This window comes from Coregonus lavaretus (assembly GCF_964263955.1).
Source record: "Coregonus lavaretus genome assembly, chromosome: 9".
Lineage (NCBI taxonomy): Eukaryota > Metazoa > Chordata > Actinopteri > Salmoniformes > Salmonidae > Coregonus > Coregonus lavaretus.
The window spans coordinates 14,828,154-14,846,235 of NC_139996.1; the positions used below are offsets into that span (position 1 = coordinate 14,828,154).

General features: G+C 42.4%; 1 protein-coding gene across 4 annotated transcripts in view; it reads left to right on the top strand.

The window, feature by feature from the left end:
- The window catches only part of LOC311135461 (basic helix-loop-helix ARNT-like protein 1), a 29,880-nt gene that overhangs the window by 4,551 nt on the left and 7,247 nt on the right, over nucleotides 1-18,082 (top strand). For 2 of the 4 annotated variants that reach the window (XM_084169425.1, XM_084169426.1), the window contains exons 2-7: nucleotides 2,085-2,173; nucleotides 13,344-13,403; nucleotides 16,995-17,052; nucleotides 17,200-17,347; nucleotides 17,656-17,676; nucleotides 17,850-17,885. In XM_084169425.1, the coding sequence (XP_084025551.1) occupies nucleotides 17,040-17,052; nucleotides 17,200-17,347; nucleotides 17,656-17,676; nucleotides 17,850-17,885 (218 nt within the window). In that variant the 5' untranslated portion in view covers nucleotides 2,085-2,173; nucleotides 13,344-13,403; nucleotides 16,995-17,039. The remainder of the gene's footprint in view (nucleotides 1-2,084; nucleotides 2,174-13,343; nucleotides 13,404-16,994; nucleotides 17,053-17,199; nucleotides 17,348-17,655; nucleotides 17,677-17,849; nucleotides 17,886-18,082) is intronic. The other 2 variants (XM_084169424.1, XM_084169427.1) reach the window with 1 other exon arrangement.

Below are 18,082 nucleotides of genomic sequence, written 5' to 3' on the forward strand. Positions count from 1 at the left end.
TGGGTCCATACGTGTTAAGAGGGCGAACGACATCAGTTAAATTAGTGAAAGAATTTTAACAAGTGTTTGTAACTCTTTGTGAATTGCAGTGTCATTTATTCAACAAAAACAAAAAATACTTGTTTAACAATTCACCCACAGATTTCTTCTTAAAGAATCTTGTAAGAGTCTGCAGACTTCATCAGGCGTCAAGCTTCCTTTTTAAGAGGCATTTTCTCAGCTATCAGCAATACAGGTATGATTGAAGAATGAAGCAGGTGTTAATCATGGGCTTTGCTACACAGAAAGCAGCAGTTGACTACTCCATTGTCAACACTCCTTTGAAAATATTTTGGACCAGAGTGAGGCTCACTCCACTAGCCTACCTGTTGTTCCTGCAGTGAGGATTCTTCATAGGCTTTTTACAGATAAATTATGAAAACCAACCAGTACGCAAATTTGGTTGCCAAATGAACGGCTCTCTTACTGATGCGATTTGGTGGGCTACTGATGAGTCACTCACTTTAATGCCACTGTCTGGCAAGTCCTGATGGACTTCATATCAAAAATACAAACGAGATCATTAGTTTACTTGTTCTTTATGCAATACCATGGACATAACTACGTTGTATGATTTTATGAATGGCAAGGATATGAGATCGACTTTATTCAGTTAGTTCGACACCATTTATAAACTAGTCAAGCTTGCTGTTCATCAATAAAATCACAATAAGCCTATGCGCCAGAAGTTTGTGGCTGCATATGAAGCGCAAAGGAAATTAAATTAATGTGCCAGAAAACAATGGGCTGAGTGGATTTCGACTCATCGTTACCACATTGTATGGGACGTGCAAATTGACTCACATAGACGATGAAGGAGCATCATGCTTTCTCCCTCCGTGTAAAGAAATTTGACTGCAACCATAGTTTACACAACACACAGGTACTGGGAGGCTGGACAGACCGCAGACTTTAAAACCAGCAGTATTTCCCTGTCATCGCTCACTTTGTGACTGACAGGCGCCTGTCCTATCAATAGATCGCTAGATGATGAATATTAGGCTTGGGCGGTATCTAGATTGTTATACCTTCATACCGACCTTGTGCCTTATTGGGATATTCAGTAATACCAATTTTCTAACCCCACTGAGTCTCTGTAATCTCAAGGTTAGCAATGCTAACAAATACATGTAAAACCCCATATAGAATGCTAAATCCCATATAGAATGCTAAATAAATGCTAACGAGCGCATTGCAAAGATTTTATACAGTCTCTGACCTAAACTATTTTCAGGACAGACATCCCAGCTCATAAAGTTATAGAATTAAGTAAAAAGTGTACGCACAAAACCAGTATTAGACAGCAAGGTTCTTGATCCAAGAGGGGATTCTCTGCTGTTACCAAACAGCTTGATTTTGGAAGAAGCTAACCACTTAGCTAGATAGCTAACTAGCTACTAAGTTAGCAAACCAAATGCACAACTGTAGAGCTTTTAGCACATTCAATACTGTAACTAGGTCACCTGGCACATGCTGCACAACAGTGAGTGACTCACAAGGCTCCGTTCTCACATCATTGTGTGCTTGTAAATAAACACCATGTGACTGGGGACTACTGGTAAGCTTCAGAATGACAAATTGTGACAGGTGAAATGAAAAACATGATATTTTATCTTCTAACGTATTGCACAAGTTGATTGCAGGTATTTACTTAAGTAGCTACAGATATTTTATTAAACTTAAAATAAATAGTTTCAACAGTATTGGAAAAACCATCCCGTGGCTATTTACAAATACCCCGGTATACCGCCCGAGCCTAATGCATATCGTTCATTCTAGTGGGAGAGGGCTCAGCAGACCTTTTTTTTCTTCTGACTTGCGAATTGTAAAAACAGTAGTTAATTTAACTGGGAAAAGGTAACCGGCTGAAAATAAGTGTGTAACCGGCTGTATAGCCGACAGCCGGCGCTAGTGGAAAACACTGATCCTTGACCTTCCAACATAGTAGCCTATTGCTTGAGTTTCTGTGACTTGTTACCTAGGTCTAGGATGTTAGGATTTGTGCCATAGTCGGAACACATCTGACAGTCCTCTTCTCTGTACAGGTAGAGCACCTATCCCAGTGTCTCAGAGGAGGAATACCAGCCAGGCCAACCAACCAGGAGGTGCCGATCTCTCTTCATCTCAAACCAAGGTACGGTATCACTCACTATGGGGTGTCCACCAACTCTGGCCAGAGTGGGTGAAAAATGCGCTTTGGTGATGAAATTTAACTTCCTTATGTTATAAAATACATTTTACCAAGACAAATATGATTATTCATGTTCTGAATCATTCAGTGGGGGTCTCTCTAACATTTAATTGACAGTACAGTATATCCAAAAAGTCCGATTTTTGTAACCTAATACATCCGATAATAAGCATCGAGCTCCGTTGACAGAGCGGTGCAGCTTTCTCGGTGCAACTTTCTTTACATGTTGTGGTCGTCTTCAAAGTTGTGGTCGCAAAAAGCAAAATTAGCATTATACGAGCTGAATTAAATGTAAAAGGCTTTGAACATAAAGGTTGCGGTATGCTCCGTTGACATTTCAGAGATAGGTTTGTTTTTGTGAGAAATCTTCGAAAAAGAACACATTTTGCATTAATATGAAAAGTAGGAGTCTAACAATTTACCGATGATGATGCGCTCCCGATTCAAATGTTTAAGATACAAGTGCATCGGTCCGCTGCCCCCAAACCGATCCAAATTAAGCATGCATCGGTCCATAAATTGATTAAAACGTTATGAATCGCTGATTCACTCATATTTTGTATCACATTTACATAAGTATTCAGACCCTTTACTCAGTACTTTCTTGAAGCATCTTTGGGAGTGATTACAGCCTCGAGTCTTCTTGGGTATGACGCTACAAGCTTGACACGCCTGTATTTGGGGAGTTTCTCCAATTCTTCTCTGCAGATCCTCTCAAGCTCTGTCAGGTTGGATGGGGAGCGTTGCTGCACAGCTATATTCAGGTCTCTCCAGAGATGTTCGATCGGGTTCAAGTCCGGGCTCTGGCTGGGCCACTCAAGGACATTCAGAGACTTGCCTCGAAGCCACTCCTGAGTTGTCTTGGCTGTGTGCTTAGGGTCGTTGTCCTGTTGGAAGGTGAACCTTCGCCCCAGTCTGAGGTCCTGAGCACTCGGAGCAGGTTTTCATCAAGGATCTCTCTGTACTTTTCACTGTTCATATTTCCCTCGATCCTGACTAGTCTCCCAGTCCCTGCTGCTGAAAAACATCCCCACAGCATGATGGTGCCACCACCATGCTTCACCATAGGGTGCCAGGTTTCCTGAAGATGTGACGCTTGTCATTCAGGCCAAAGAGTTCAATCTTGGTTTCATCAGACCAGAGTATCTTGTTTCTCATGGTCTTGAGAGTCTTTAGGTGCCTTTTGGCAAACTCCAAGCGGGCTGTCCTGTGCCTTTTTACTGAGGAGTGGCTTCCGTCTGGCCACTCTACCATAAAGGCCTAATTGGTGGAGTGCTGCAGAGATGGTTGTCCTTCTGGAAGGTTTTCCCATCTCCACAGAAGAATGCTAGAGCTCTGTCACAGTGACCATTGGGTTCTTGGTCACCTCCCTGACCAAGGCCCTTCTCCTCCGATTGCTCAGTTTGGCCGGGCGGCCAGCTCTAGGAAGAGTCTAGATGGTTCCAAACTTCTTCCATTTAACAATGATGGAGGACACTGTGTTCTTGGGGACCTTCAATGCTGCAGACATTTTTTGGTACCCTTCCCCAGATCTGTGCCTCGACACAATCCTATCTCGGAGCTCTAGGGACAATTCCTTCGACCTCATGGCTTGGTTTCTGTTCTGACATGTACTGTCAACTGTGGGACCTTATATAGACAGGTGTGTGTGCCTTTCCAAATCATGTCCAATCAATTGAATTTACCACAAGTAGACTCCAATCAAGTTGTAGAAACATCTCAAGTATGATCAATGGAAACAGGATGAAGCTTAGCTCAATTTCGAGTCTCATAGCAAACTGTCTGAATACCTATGTAAATAAGGTATTTCTGTTTTTTATATTTAATAAATTAGCAAAATATTCTATCAACTTGTTTTCACTTAGTCATTATGGGGTATTTTGTTTAGATTGCTCAGGATTTTTATTTATATAATTCATTTTAGAATAAGGCTGTAACTTAACAAAATGTGGAAAAAGTAAAGGGGTCTTTTCTGCAGCATTGAAGGTCCCCAGGAAGTCAGTGGCCTCCATCATTTTTAAATTGAAGAAGTTTGGAACCACCAAGACTCTTCCTAGAGCTGCGCAATCGGGGGAGAAGGGCCTTGGTCAGGGAGGTGACCAAGAACCCGATGGTCACTCTGACTTCCTCTGTGGAGATGGGAGAACCTTCCAGAAGGACAACCATCTTGTCGGCACTTCACCAATCAGGCCTTTATGATAGAGTGGCTAGACGGAAGCCACTCCTCAGTAAAAGGCACATGACAGCCCACTTGGAGTTTGCCAAAAGGGACCTAAAGACTCTCAGACCATGAGAAACAAGATTCTCTGGTCTGATGAAACCAAGATTGAACTCTTTGGCCTGAATACCAAGCGTCACATCTGGAGGAAACCTGGCACCATCCCTACGGTGAAGCATGGTGATGGCAGCATCATGCTGTGGGGATGTTTTTCAGCGGCAGGGACTGGGAGACTAGTCAGGATCAAGGGAAAGATGAACAGAGCAACGTACAGAGAGATCCTTGATGTGGCCCAGCCAGAGCCCGGACTTGAACCCGTTCTAACATCTCTGGAGAGACCTGAAAATAGCTGTGCAGCAACGCTCCCCATCCAACCTGACAGAGCTTGAGAGGATCTGCAGAGAAGAATGGGAGAAACTCCCCAAATACAAGTGTGCCAAGCTTGTGGTGTCAAACCCAAGAAGACTCAAGGCTGTAATCGCTGTCACTAGGTGCTTCAACAAAGTACTGAGTAAAGGGTCTGAATACTTATGTAAATGTGATATTTCAGTTTTTATTTTTAATAAATTAACAAAAGAAATCTAAACCTGCTTTTGCTTTGTCATTATGGTATATTGTGTGTAGATTGAGGGGAAAAAACAATGTAATACATTTTAGAATAAGGCTGTAACCTAAAAAAGTCAAGTGGTCTGAATACTTTCCGAAGGCATTATGTATTATGTAAGAACAATGGTGCAACACAAATAAAAAATATTATTTTATAACATGCGCTTTCTCCCACGTTGGATAGTGGTCGCTGTCCGTGGTTCTGAAACACATCAGTGCGCTGTTGAATTGGCGCCTTTTCCTAGACCATGTTGCTATGTGCCTAATAGCAAAGTTAAAAAGCACATTGGTGTTGAGAGCAATGCAGCGGAGTTAGGAGACAAGAAAACAGCCCTTGCCTTAATTGTCTAAGAAAAGTGAGGAGAGTGGAAACCCCAACTTAATTAGGTATATAATTGTGGTCCTCTGTAGCTCAGCTGGTAGAGCACGGCGCTTGTAACGCCAAGGTAGTGGGTTCGATCCCCGGCACCACCCATACACAAAAATGTATGCACGCATGACTGTAAGTCGCTTTGGATAAAAGCGTCTGCTAAATGGCATATTATATTATTATTATATAATCAATAGCCTACCTGTTGAATGTGCCTGGCTTTATAAATCATCCATATATATCTACAGAAATAAGACAGCTCCTGCTTCTGTTGCCTGTTTGAGTGTTTGTTTAATAACCTACTGATTCCGTGAGCACCAAGCCTCACGCAACCACATGTCAGATAAACAATTTCAAAAATGTGTCTGTTTTTAATATTTGCTATGTTGTAATAAAGGCTTTACACTTTTTTCCGTCAGACCAGCCTCTGTGGTATTATTTATAATTAATTTAGTGTTTACACTGTTCCAAATTGTCCGAAAATTATATTTATAATAAGAACCCTCCTTTTTTCCTTGATCTCATTATTATTATTATTATGATCATCATTATAATAAGCAATGTCATTATCATTAGTAGGCTTAGTACAGTGAGGGGGAAAAGTATTTGATCCCATGCTGATTTTGTATGTTTGCCCACTGACAAAGAAATGATCAGTCTATAATTTTAATGGTAGATTTATTTGAACAGTGAGAGACAGAATAACAAAAAAATCCAGAAAAACGCATGTCAAAAATTGTATAAATTGATTTGCATTTTAATGAGGGAAATAAGTATTTGACCCCCTTTCAATCAGAAAGATTTCTGGCTCCCAGGTGTCTTTTATACAGGTAACGAGCTGAGATTAGGAGCACACTCTTAAAGGGAGTGCTCCTAATCTCAGTTTATTACCTGTATAAAAGACACCTGTCCACAGAAGCAATCAATCAATCAGATTCCAAACTCTCCACCATGGCCAAGACCAAAGAGCTCTCCAAGGATGTCAGGGACAAGATTGTAGACCTACACAAGGCTGGAATGGGCTACAAGACCATCGCCAAGCAGCTTGGTGAGAAGGTGACAACAGTTGGTGCGATTATTCGCAAATGGAAGAAACACAAAATAACTGTCAATCTCCCTCGGCCTGGGGCTCCATGCAAGATCTCACCTCGTGGAGTTGCAATGATCATGAGAACGGTGAGGAATCAGCCCAGAACTACACGGGAGTATCTTGTCAATGATCTCAAGGCAGCTGGGACCATAGTCACCAAGAAAACAATTGGTAACACACTATGCCGTGAAGGACTGAAATCCTGCAGCGCCCGCAAGGTCCCCCTGCTCAAGAAAACACATACAGTGGGGAAAAAAAGTATTTAGTCAGCCACCAATTGTGCAAGTTCTCCCACTTAAAAAGATGAGAGAGGCCTGTAATTTTCATCATATGTACACGTCAACTATGACAGACAAATTGAGGGGAAAAAATTCCAGAAAATCACATTGTAGGATTTTTAATGAATTTATTTGCAAATTATGGTGGAAAATAAGTATTTGGTCACCTACAAACAAGCAAGATTTCTGGCTCTCACAGACCTGTAACTTCTTCTTTAAGAGGCTCCTCTGTCCTCCACTCGTTACCTGTATTAATGGCACCTGTCCACAACCTCAAACAGTCACACTCCAAACTCTACTATGGCCAAGACCAAAGAGCTGTCAAAGGACACCAGAAACAAAATTGTAGACCTGCACCAGGCTGGGAAGACTGAATCTGCAATAGGTAAGCAGCTTGGTTTGAAGAAATCAACTGTGGGAGCAATTATTAGGAAATGGAAGACATACAAGACCACTAATAATCTCCCTCGATCTGGGGCTCCACGCAAGATCTCACCCCGTGGGGTCAAAATGATCACAAGAACGGTGAGCAAAAATCCCAGAACCACACGGGGGGACCTAGTGAATGACCTGCAGAGAGCTGGGACCAAAGTAACAAAGCCTACCATCAGTAACACACTACGCCGCCAGGGACTCAAATCCTGCAGTGCAAGACGTGTCCCCCTGCTTAAGCCAGTACATGTCCAGGCCCGTCTGAAGTTTGCTAGAGTGCATTTGGATGATCCAGAAGAGGATTGGGAGAATGTCATATGGTCAGATGAAACCAAAATAGAACTTTTTGGTAAAAACTCAACTCGTCGTGTTTGGAGGACAAAGAATGCTGAGTTGCATCCAAAGAACACCATACCTACTGTGAAGCATGGGGGTGGAAACATCATGCTTTGGGGCTGTTTTTCTGAAAAGGGACCAGGACGACTGATCCGTGTAAAGGAAAGAATGAATGGGGCCATGTATCGTGAGATTTTGAGTGAAAACCTCCTTCCATCAGCAAGGGCATTGAAGATGAAACGTGGCTGGGTCTTTGAGCATGACAATGATCCCAAACACACCGCCCGGGCAACGAAGGAGTGGCTTCGTAAGAAGCATTTCAAGGTCCTGGAGTGGCCTAGCCAGTCTCCAGATCTCAACCCCATAGAAAATCTTTGGAGGGAGTTGAAAGTCCGTGTTGCCCAGTGACAGCCCCAAAACATCACTGCTCTAGAGGAGATCTGCATGGAGGAATGGGCCAAAATACCAGCAACAGTGTGTGAAAACCTTGTGAAGACTTACAGAAAACGTTTGACCTGTGTCATTGCCAACAAAGGGTATATAACAAAGTATTGAGAAACTTTTGTTATTGACCAAATACTTATTTTCCACCATAATTTGCAAATAAATTCATTAAAAATCCTACAATGTGATTTTCTGGATTTTTTTTCTTCTCATTTTGTCTGTCATAGTTGACGTGTACCTATGATGAAAATTACTTTTTAAGTGGGAGAACTTCCACAATTGGTGGCTGACTAAATACTTTTTTCCCCCACTGTATACAGGCCCGTCTGAAGTTTGCCAATGAACATCTGAATGATTCAGAGGAGAACTGGGTGAAAGTGTTGTGGTCAGATGAGACCAAAATGGAGCTCTTTGGCATCAACTCAACTCGCCGTGTTTGGAGGAGGAGGAATGCTGCCTATGACCCCAAGAACACCATCCCCACTGTCAAACATGGAGGTGGAAACATTATGCTTTGGGGGTGTTTTTCTGCTAAGGGGACAGGACAACTTCACCGCATCAAAGGGACGATGGACGGGGCCATGTACCGTCAAATCTAGGGTGAGAACCTCCTTCCCTCAGCCAGGGCATTGAAAATGGGTCGTGGATGGGTATTCCAGCATGACAATGACCCAAAACACACGGCCAAGGCAACAAAGGAGTGGCTCAAGAAGAAGCACATTAAGGTCCTGGAGTGGCCAAGCCAGTCTCCAGACCTTAATCCCATAGAAAATCTGTGGAGGGAGCTGAAGGTTCGTGTTGCCACATTAGTGTAAACAATAAATAGCCCTAAACCGTTCCATTTTGGAAATTGCATTCATGAATGAATGCAACTGTTTTTACGTTTTTGCTGTAATAAAGGCTTTACAAAAAAAAAGAGAACGTTACAACAGACTCTCTGGTAAAAATTATATTATATTGTTAAAATCATTTTATATATAAATATCTCTCACAAACACACACTGTATATATAACAGCACCTGTTTGGCACACATTATATGCACACAGCGCTTGCTCCTTTTTTTTCTTGATCTCCAGTATTTTCCACAACTAGTCAAATTTATTCCACACATCTGAATTCATCTTTACCTCCTGAGCAACCAGTAAACAGTAAACATTCCTCCATTTTGAGTATCATGCTGTCACATGTTTTACGTGTTCAGAGTTTGTTATAACCAATTTATTGATGTGATTATTTACATTTACGTCATTTAGCAGACGCTCTTATCCAGAGCGACTTACAGTTAGTGCATACATTTTTATTTTATACTGGCCCCCCGTGGGAATCGAACCCACAACCCTGGCGTTGCAAACGCCATGCTCTAACAACTGAGCTACCTCCCTGCCGGCCATTCCCTCCCCTACCCTAGACGACGCTGGGCCAATTGTGCGCCGCCCCATTGGTCTCCCGGTTGCGGCCGGCTACGACAGAGCCTGGATTCGAACCAGGATCTCTAGTGGCACAGCTAGCACTGCGATGCAGTGCCTTAGACCACTGCGCCACTCGGGAGACATGATATGATATGCTATAGGCCTAGGTCCTATTGGCCATGTGCATGCGATGCATACATGTGTCACATAAAGAGAGCAAGGTTTGAGGGAATAGGGAATATTTTTCCTGAACAAATTAGGGATTTCAGTAACACAACTTTTCAGTCAAATGGCTGTAATTATTTGTACTTTAATTTATTTGCACGAAAGAAAACAAGTGATAAACAACAATACAGATACAAAATAAAAATAAACGGTGTGCAAGTGTGGTTGGAAGCCCAAGGGCTAATATGAAAACCTCACCACAAAAAAACAATATACAATACATAAGTACAAAAATAAAGGTTTGTTAAAACAGATAACAAAACCTACTAATTATAAATGTATAAATTAATTGATCAGTAATCGCACACAAAAACAAACAATATTTGTTTTGTTTAAGTGTGTGTATGTGTGAGAGAGAGAGAGAGTTAGGCTATATGGAGGAGATTACTGATTAGTTTGGTTCATCAGGCTAATTGGCGTACATTAATGTCATATAGACAAGATATTGAGTTTCTTAAACAAAGGTGCAGATGGAGCCAGGTAATTGGAGGAGGTGTCTAGTCTTGCAAATGTATTTTGTAGGATGAGTAATTTGTGTAGGTAAATGAGATTTGGGTAAATTAAGCTATAGTATAAAGTTAGGAAGCAAGCCTGATTTTGTATTTTATTTATTTATTTCACCTTTATTCAACAAGGCAAGTCAGTTAAGAACAAATTCTTATTTACAATGACGGCCTACCCGATTAACCAAACCACTAATCTTTCTGATGATACCAACATATGTAATACCTCGCGACTAGCTCTTAGGAAACTTTGCAATATTTTGTTTTTTTTATGTATAATTTTTTACATTATTAGCTCAAAGTGTTTTGCGTCGTTACATACAGCCGGGAAAAACTATTGGATATCAGAGCGGCGGTAACTCACCAGCATTACGACCAGGAATACGACTTTCCCGAAGCGGATCCTTTGTTTGCTCTCCCCAGGGCAACTGAACTGATTCCAGTGGCTGACCCAAAACATCGCCGGCGGAGGAGAGGCACTCGGAGCGGCCTGCTGGTCCGACTTAGGAGGCGCGCACACCACCCACCGCTAATGTTCAATCTTTAGTTAACAAAGTCGACGAACTACGGGCAAGAATTTCTTTCCAGAGAGACATCAAGGCCTGTAATATACTCTGTTTTACGGAAACATGGCTCTCTTGGGATATTCTGTCGGAATCGGTCCAGCCAGATGGGTTCTCAGTTCATCGCGCAGACAGGAATAAATATCTCTCCGGGAAGCAGAAGGGCGTAGGTGTGTGTTTCATGTTTAACAACTCTTGGTGTAATTGTAGTAACATAGAGGAACTTGAGTCCTTCTGTTCACCCGACCTAGAATATCTCACAATCAAATGCTGACTGTATTATCTCCCAAGATAATTTTCTTCGGTTATAGTCACGGCTGTGTATATTCCCCCTCATGCCGATACCACGACGGCCCTCAAAGAACTTCTCTGGACCTTATGCAAACTGGAAACCACATATCCTGAGGCTGCATTTATTGTAGCCGGGGATTTTAACAAAGCAAATTTGAGGACTAGGCTGCCGAAGTTCTATCAACATATCGACTGTTGTACTCGCGCTGCTAAAATCCTCGACCATTGCTATTCAAACTTCCGGGATGGTTATAAGGCCCTCCCCCGCCCTCCTTTCGGCAAATCTGACCACGACTCCATTTTGCTTCTCCCTTCCTATAGGCAGAAACTCAAACAGGAAGTACCCGTGCTAAGGACTATTCAACACTGGTCTGACCAATCGGAATCCACGCTTCAAGATTGTTTTGATAACGCGGACTGGGATATGTTCCGGGTAGCTTCCGAAAATAATTTTGACATATACACTGAAACAGTGACTGAATTTATCAGGAAGTGTATAGGTGATGTTGTGCCCACTGTGACTGTTAAAACCTACCCTAACCAGAAACTGTGGATAGATGGCAGCATTCGCGCAAATCTGAAAGCGCGAACCACCGCATTCAACCATGGCAAGGTGACTGGGAATATGGCAGAATACAAACAGTGTAGCTACTCACTCCGCAAGGCAATTAAACTGGCAAAACATCAGTATAGAGACAAAGTGGAGTCGCAATTCCACGGCTCAGACACGAGACGTACAGTGGGGAGAACAAATATTTGATACACTGCCGATTTTGCAGGTTTTCCTACTTACAAAGGATGTTGAGGTCTGTAATTTTTATCATCGGTACACTTCAACTGTGAGAGACGGAATCAAAAAAAAAATATAATTGCCAGAAAATCACATTGTATGATTTTTAAGTAATTAATTTGCATTTTATTGCATGACATAAGTATTTGATACATCAGAAAAGCAGAACTTAATATTTGGTACAGAAACCTTTGTTTGCAATTACAGAGATCATACGTTTCCTGTAGGTCTTGACCAGGTTTGCACACACTGCAGCAGGGATTTTGGCCCACTCCTCCATACAGACCTTCTCCAGATCCTTCAGGTTTCGGGGCTGTCGCTGGGCAATATGGACTTTCAGCTCCCTCCAAAGATTTTCTATTGGGTTCAGGTCTGGAGACTGGCTGGCTGTGTGTTTCGGGTCGTTGTCATGCTGGAAGACCCAGCCACGACCCATCTTCAATGCTCTTACTGAGGGAAGGAGGTTGATGGTCATTGGCAAACTTAAGACGGGCCTGGACATGCGCTGGCTTGAGCAGGGGGACCTTGCGTGCGCTGCAGGATTTTAATCCATGACGGCATAGTGTGTTACTAATGGTTTTCTTTGAGACTGTGGTCCCAGTTCTCTTCAGGTCATTGACCAGGTCCTGCCGTATAGTTCTGGGCTGATCCCTCACCTTCCTCATGATCATTGATGCCCCACGAGGTGAGATCTTGCATGGAGCCCCAGACCGAGGGTGATTGACCGTCATCTTGAACTTCTTCCATTTTCTAATAATTGCGCCAACAGTTGTTGCCTTCTCACCAAGCTGCTTGCCTATTGTCCTGTAGCCCATCCCAGCCTTGTGCAGGTCTACAATTTTATCCCTGATGTCCTTACACAGCTCTCTGGTCTTGGCCATTGTGGAGAGGTTGGTGTCTGTTTGATTGAGTGTGTGGACAGGTGTCTTTTCTACAGGTAACGAGTTCAAACAGGTGCAGTTAATACAGGTAATGAGTGGAGAACAGGAGGGCTTCTTAAAGAAAAACTAACAGGTCTGTGAGAGCCGGAATTCTTACTGGTTGGTAGGTGATCAAATACTTATGTCATGCAATAAAATGCAAATTAATTACTTAAAAATCATACAATGTGATTTTCTGGATTTTTGATTCCGTCTCTCACAGTTGACGTGTAGCTATGATAAAAATTACAGACCTCTACATGCTTTGTAAGTAGGAAAACCTGCAAAATCGGCAGTGTATCAAATACTTGTTCTCCCCACTGTATGTGGCAGGGTCTACAGATAATCACGGACTACAAAAATAAACGCAGCCACGTCGCGGACACCGATGTCTCGCTTCCAGACAAGCTAAACACCTTCTTCGCCCGCATTGAGGATAACACAGTGCCACTGACGAGGCCCACTACCAAGGACTGTGGCCTCTCCTTCTCCATGGCCGACGTGATTAAGACATTTTAAGCATGTTAACTCCCGCAAGGCTGCCGGCCCAGACGGCATCCCTAGCCGTGTCCTCAGAGCATGTGCAGACCAGCTGGCTGGTGTGTTCATGGACATATTCAATCTCTCCCTTTCCCAGTCTGCTGTTCCCACATGCTTCAAGAGGGCCACCATTGTTCCTGTACCCAAGAAAGCAAAGGTAACTGAACTAAATTAATATCGCACTGTAGCACTCACCTCTGTCATCATGAAGTTCTTTGAGAGACTAGTCAAGGATCATATCACCTCTACCTTACCTGTCACCCTAGACCCACTTCAATTTGCTTACCGCCCCAATAGATCCACAGACGATGCAATTGCCATTACACTGCACACTGCCCTATCCCATCTGGACAAGAGGAATACCTATGTAAGAGTGCTGTTCATTGACTATAGCTCAGCATTCAACACCATAGTACCCTTCAAGCTCATCATTAAGCTCGAGGCCCTGGGTCTGAACCCCGACCTGTGCAACTGGGTCCTGGACTACCTGATGGGCCGACCCCAGGTGGTGAAGGTAGGAACAACATCTCCATTGATCCTCAACACTGGGGCCCCACAAGGGTGCGCGCTCAGCCCCCTCCTGTACTCCCTGTTCACCCATGACAAGCACGCCTTCAACTCAATCATCAAGTTTGCAGACGACACAACAGTAGTAGGCTTGATTACCAACAATGACGAGACCGCCTACAGGGAGGAGGTGAGGGCTCTGGGAGTGTGGTGCCAGGAAAATAACCTCTCACTCAACATCAACAAAACAAAGGAGATGATCGTGGACTTCAGGAAACAGCAGAGGGTGCACCCCCCTATCCACATCGACGGGACCGCAGTGGAGAAGGTGGAAAGCTTCAAGTTCCTTGGCGTACACATCACAGACAAACTGAAATGGTCCACCCATGCAGACAGTGTGGTGAAGAAGGCGTAACAGAGCCTCTTCAACCTCAAGAGGCTGAAGAAATGTGGCTTATCACCTATAACCCTCACAAACTTTTACAGATGCACAATTGAGAGCATCCTGTCGGGCTGTATCACCGCCTGGTACGGCAACTGCACCGCCCACAACCGCAGGGCTCTCCAGAGGGTGGTGCGGTCTGCCGAACACATTAACGGGGACAAACTACCCGCCCTCCAAGACACACATAGCACCCGATGTCACAGGAAGGCCAAAAAGATTATCAAGGACATCAACCACCCGGGCCACTGCCTGTTCACCCCGCTATCATCCAGAAGGCTAGGTCAGTACAGGTGCATCAAAGCTGGGACCGAGAGAATGAAAAACAACTTCTATCTCAAGGCCATCAGACTGTTAAATAACCATCACTAGCACATTAGAGGCTGCTGCTGCCTATTGAAATCACTGGCCACTTTAAGAAATGGAACACTAGTCACTTTTAATAATGTTTACATATTTGCACTACTCATCTCATATGTATATACTGCATTCTATTCTATAATATTCTTCTGTATCTTAGTCCATGCCACTCTGTCATTGCTTGTCCATATATGTATATATTCTTAAATCCCATTCCTTACTTTTTTGTGTGTATTGGGTATATGTTGTGAAATTGTTAGATATTACTGCACTGTCGAAGCTAGAAGCACAAGCATTTCACTACACCCGCTATAACATCTGCTAAACACGTGTATGTGACAAATAAAATTTGATTTGAACAGATTTCATCACTTTGCTGCAGACAGGATCACTTTTCATCAATTAGAACTCTGAGGAATCTAGTGGATGTGACTTGTTCCATTTCATTCCCACCAACTGAGATTCTTGCTCTTTTTTAATATTTTTTATTTACAATATTTCTTATTCTTACTAGTGAATACAATATTGTATTTTTTATTTTTTTACATTTTAAAGATAATTTGTTTATCTGGAACCATTCAGAAAATGTGGCCATGCCTGAGTTGGCTTCATTAATTAGTTAATCTAAATTATTGTGTGATGAAATCAAAATGGTATCATCAGCAAAGAGAATGGGAAGACACAGCAGCAAGGTCATTGATATAGTTTAGGAATAATAAAGGTCCTACTATCGAACCCTGTGGCACGCCACAGGATATCTTGACCCTGGTAGTTGCACGGCCGTTTGCATAAACAAATCAATTGGTCGAAAGAACAGATGACTCTTGGTCGACCAATATTTCTATTTAGTCTGGGACAGCCCTAGTGTTTATGCAACAAATGTTAGCAAATCGTATTTGCATAGATACTTTCTCTAATCAAACCGAATTGCACCGAGTCATTTCAAACTAAAACGTATAGGAGGCCATGTATCCAGATGCGTATCAAATTGTCTTGCAAGGGAAAGATGCACATCCCTAATGAGAAGCGAATACTAAAATATGGAAATATTATGTTACATGCTATCTTACCTCTATTGATTTATGTCCTGCGGATTCGAAAAGAAAGATGACAAGTTCAAATGGAAAGTGAGCCTGTCGGGTTGCCTTCATTCTCGCACAGCATCCAGCCTAGCTGACGCAATGCTGTGCATTTTTCCTTATTTATTAGCACTTTTTTTCTCTGGCCCTTGATTTTAGGCACCCTAATTTTGGCCATCCTACAAGGGTAAAAATTCCAATAACTTTTGAACGGATTATGATAGACATGAAGTTTGGACCATTGGTTTTCTTTGAGGATTAGCTATCTACACAATTAACATTATTTTACCCATTGGTCAAAAGATGTGTTTTTGATTGGACACCCTACAAGACTCATTCTTACTTAGATAACCTGACCGACAGGGATGAGAAGATGACACACAAGCACACTGTCCTTAAGATACATTTGAACCTGACATGAGGCAGCCTAGTAGGTATGTAGGTAGGCTAATAGACGGGTTGGTTGTTTAGCAACAAAACCGATGCTTGCGCAACTGTGGCAAAACAGACAGGGTTGGCTTAGATTGTTGACAACATGTAAACTATATTTAATCTCTAATGTTGATTTGAAAACATCAATACATTTGCACAATGAGCACTTGTCTCTCAAATATGTCGTTACAGTTGTTTTTATCTAGCTAGTGAATTTTTGCCATATTAGCATTGACATGAAATCAGTAAAAACACCTCAAACAAGACATGGTATCAAGAACAAGATGAAATTAGCTGAATCGAGTCACTTACGATTCCCCACATGGCAGTTTCTTGTCATTGATGCTAGCTATCTGGCGATCCAGAATCACAACAACTCACGGACTTCTGCCCCATTGAAGCGTGCGCATCATTTTCGTGACGTTGTCAGCTAACCCAACTATAACCCTGCCTGTGGCTGAGCTTCTGTCTGCTCTTTACTGACTCAAAACTTTGATGGTAGAGTTGCATAAGTGCAACTGATATGTTGAAAAATGCCAGTTGGGCGAGGTATCGTATGACATACATTTGACGCAGTATAACCCATTTAAGGCCCCTGTTTGATAAAAAGGCGACACTGCATTATTTTTTTTGATGCAGTGAAACAATTGTCCTTCCTGTCCATTCTTATTCCTCCAAGGTCCATTAGTAATCCAGACATGTCCTAAATGGCATGTTTTCCCTGAGGTATCCTGGCAACCAGTCTAGTCTGTAGCAGACCCCACAATCGTGTGGGTGGGGCAAGCGCACAGTGTGAAATTCCCACTGTCTTTATTCTCACAAGGAGAACAAACTTGACTTAATTGTGTTTGTGAAGAAAATAAATGTAAGAAGATTACTCCGTGTTCTGATTTTGAATGAACATAATACTTTTTTTCCCCCCGTCCAGAGCAGAGCAATTGCGAATGGATGGAAGGAAATTCCAGAAGCTGTAATGAACATTTGTGGTGAGTGAGACTCATTTTGTGCCTTGTTTTGTCAGGCAATTTTCCTGAATACATTTGAAAGATCCTTTCTCAAAATAGGCCAAAGTACAACGTAAGCTGTACAGCTTGAGATTTACAGTCTAGCTCTAATTCATGTTTCTGTTTCAGATGATCTAATGGCAGACCAAAGAATGGACATTACCTCTACGATGAATGAGTTCATGTCCCCCAGCTCCACCGACCTGATCAGCAGCTCCATCAACACCCCAGGCATGGACTACACCCGCAAGAGGAAGGGCAGCACCTCCGACTACCAGTAAGCACCTACCGTAACCATCGTCACATCACTGTGGCCCTGCACTCAGTCACCTTAGTCTCCCCCCAGCCTCCCACCATAGTCAGTGTTGGAGATAATGGGTTCACTGAGTTCTAAAGTTATGAATGAGTAATTAATACTCCAACTTTGCTAGTAATAGTTATGGGAAATACCCTTAAAAAATATATATATGTATTGTGCTATATTGACTCATTTGTAAGTCTATACAGTAATTTCCCTGCAATCTGTTACTGATCCTCATTCATCTGACAACAGAATGATTAATGCATTATTTTATTTCTTTGCAGAATTGATGGATTTTCTTTCGAGTAAGTATGAAAACGGTTTCTTATTTTTCACCCTTGTCTGTTAGGCTTACCTTTTTTCTTAGACACTTTGAATGGTATAGTGCAAATGGATAGTAGGAAACTGGAGAAAAACAAATGAAATCGGAATCTAACATGGTTCAGTAAAACTAATGGCATCTGATTATCTTCCACAGCGATAGCAGTATGGATACAGACAAGGATAAGCTTAGGTAAGAGTTTTGGCAGCAAAAAGCATGTATAAAGTAAAGCTTATTTTTGCCATGTTACTGGTTATATATTGTACAGCGGAGGCAGAGATGTTGGGTTAAGATAGTGGTTTCATTGCAAGATTGAGTAGGCGTTAATCTATTGTCATGTAAGATTTACATGGTGAGACAATGGTGACATTGTAGAGGGCTATATACAC